This window comes from Rhinopithecus bieti, unplaced genomic scaffold (assembly GCF_001698545.2).
Source record: "Rhinopithecus bieti isolate Rb0 unplaced genomic scaffold, ASM169854v2 scaffold_13704, whole genome shotgun sequence".
Taxonomy (NCBI): Eukaryota; Metazoa; Chordata; class Mammalia; order Primates; family Cercopithecidae; genus Rhinopithecus; species Rhinopithecus bieti.
In genome coordinates this window covers 1406692-1409113 of record NW_016808231.1, presented here as the reverse complement: position 1 = coordinate 1409113, position 2422 = coordinate 1406692, and the positions used below count along the sequence as shown (strand labels likewise).

The window sequence follows — 2422 nt, the reverse complement described above, 5'->3', positions numbered from 1 at the left end:
CGGCGGCCCCGGGCCACGTGCTCCCTGCGCGCGGTGCGTGCCGAGGCCCGCGCGCAAAGCCCGCCGGGCGGGGATGCGCGCCTGCGCGCCGCGACCTCCCTGCCCCACAGCTCCCCGGGACTTTGTCCGCCAGGGGGCGAGAGCGGGCGGAGCTGGGGTCCGGGGAGCGGGGTGGGCCGGACGGAGAGGGCCGACAGGTGGCCCGGGGCTGCTCGCCGGACAGCGGTCGAGGGGCTCCCGCGGGCCCCGACGCCTGTTGGTATTGGCGGCTGTGTCGTGTGGAAAAAATTACCGGGCGCCCCGGGGCGGCGCTGCCTTTTGGATCCTGGGCGGAGTCCCACCCGCGAGGTGCGGTCGGGACCCCAGCCGTCGCGGGGAGGCCGGGACTTGGTTACTCCGGCGGCAGGCCCCGGCCTGGGGCACCGCCAAGCAGCGGTTTGCAGCCTCTAGGAATATCGGTCGGATTTTGGGGGTCGGTATGCTTTGGTTTTTTCAGAGACCTGACCTGGCCGGGGCGGTGCGGCCTCGCGGGCCTTCTAGGCTGGCGCGCCCGTGGGGCCCTCCCCGATCGCAGGCCCCTCCCTCCTTGCCTTATTTATTTCTGAGACATAGACTGCCACCTTCCTAGACCGCTCGAGGGGCGGGTTCTTTGCTCTTGGAAGCAGGCTGATGGGCGTGAGTGTCCGGGGCTGGTCCACCCGGCCCGACGGGTTGGGGCTGTGGCGCCACATGGCTCCTTTCCTAGGAAGCGCCAGGCGGCAGTGGGAACCGCCACTGAGGCCGCTGTAGCGGGCCTTAAAGGATGGGAAACCTGATCACAGATGCCCCCGCCGGCTTTCCTTTCGCCAGACTAGTGGGAGAGGGACCAGTGGGAGAGGGACCGCAAGGACATTAGGCCCTTCTCCACGTGTCGCGTGCGACTCTTAATTTGGGATGGACAGAACAGACTGGTAGTTCTCAGCGCATTTGCTTACCCTGGGGTTGCTCGGAAGACTTACTGGTTACTGGTTCCTTCTTCCCTTTTGAAGGACTTAAAGGAGAAGAAGGAAGTTGTGGAAGAGGCAGAAAATGGAAGAGACGCCCCTGCTAACGGGAATGCTGTGAGTGTCCGCCTTGCTCCTGAGCCCTGGCAGCTACCGCCCCGCAAAGTTTTTCCTGCTCTACTTTAAACTTGTATATATATAGCTTTGCACAGTGGCAGTATCGTAGCCAGTGAGCTTTACCCGAGGCGCGAATATTGCTAGTTAAATATTTATAAAAACCTTTCGAGCAGCACCTGAACAAGAATAGGTTTAGAGGAGCTCTGGTCGTCTGAGTTTGTGCTTGTCCCAGGGTGGGGAAGCCCTTGCCCTTGCCTTGGGGCAGTTAATGTGTAGGGTTCATGATGGAGCCTGGAGGGTGTTGACTGGAGAAAGGCTTCTGGGGTGGGCTTGGCTGGGCTGTAGATGTAGCTGGCAGCCTCTGGTGGGAGACTGGGCATCAGGAGCAACGCTCTGTCCATCCCTGGGCCAGCTGGTAAAGAACGTGGTCTGTTTTCTGTCGAGGAGAATGAGGAAAATGGGGAGCAAGAGGCTGACAATGAGGTAGACGAAGAAGAGGAAGAAGGTGGGGAAGAAGAGGAAGAGGAGGAAGAAGGTGATGGTGAGTAGCCTTGTCTGTCTTCCCCTTTTCAGGTACTTCTTCCTGGCCTTGTCTGGCAGAAGGGGAAGGAGTTGGGGCTCCTGGGAGTGGGACCATGGTACTTGGGGCCAGTGGACCACATGACCATGGGCACCCACCTGTAGAGTCAGGGAGTGTCTCCCTGACAAGGAACTGTGCCCATGCTCACACCTGAAAGTTTGTTTCTTGCAGCTCTGAAAGCCACAGATCTGTTGGGCTGGCTTCTTGGGGTGCAGCTGCTTGGGCCTCTGTCCTCTGGAGATTCCCACCTGTGCAGTGGGCATAGGTGTCCTGATTGGGCCCAGTTGCAGGCAGCAGAGGCAGGGCAGGGACCTTGCAGGCCGCCACATCTTCCTCGGGATTTCCCCAGGAGCCACAGTAGGAGGGAAGTGTGGTTTACCTGGCCTTTGATTCTCCAGGTGAGGAAGAGGATGGAGATGAAGATGAGGAAGCTGAGTCAGCTACGGGCAAGCGGGCAGCTGAAGATGATGAGGTGGGTTCTGGCTTGAGAAGAAGCGGGGTTTGCCATCTGGGTCTTCCCACCTACCTCTAGCGGAGGGACTGTTTCTGACTTTGTAGGTGGCCACTGTGTGGTCCTGAATCTTAAGAACAGGAAGGAACAGGGCTGGGCTCAACTTCCCAGAGCAAAGGCCTTGGGCTGTGGAGCTGGGGGTCCCTGGTTCTTGCTCTGCCTGTGGGAGCTGAGGCAGTGGGCTGGATAGGGTCCTGGGGTTGGAGGGGCCTTTGACAGTCTTTTCTGCCC

At 60.3% G+C, this 2422-nt stretch overlaps 1 protein-coding gene across 1 annotated transcript; it reads left to right on the top strand.

Annotated features, from left to right (window-relative positions):
- Positions 1-73: 73 nt before the first annotated feature.
- Positions 74-2415, top strand: PTMA (prothymosin alpha). Its single transcript, XM_017886403.1, is given in 5 exon segments — positions 74-101; positions 104-348; positions 1029-1100; positions 1548-1641; positions 2079-2415. Coding segments are annotated over 5 exon segments (573 nt in total). The 3' UTR covers positions 2213-2415.
- The last annotated feature ends 7 nt before the right edge of the window (positions 2416-2422 follow it).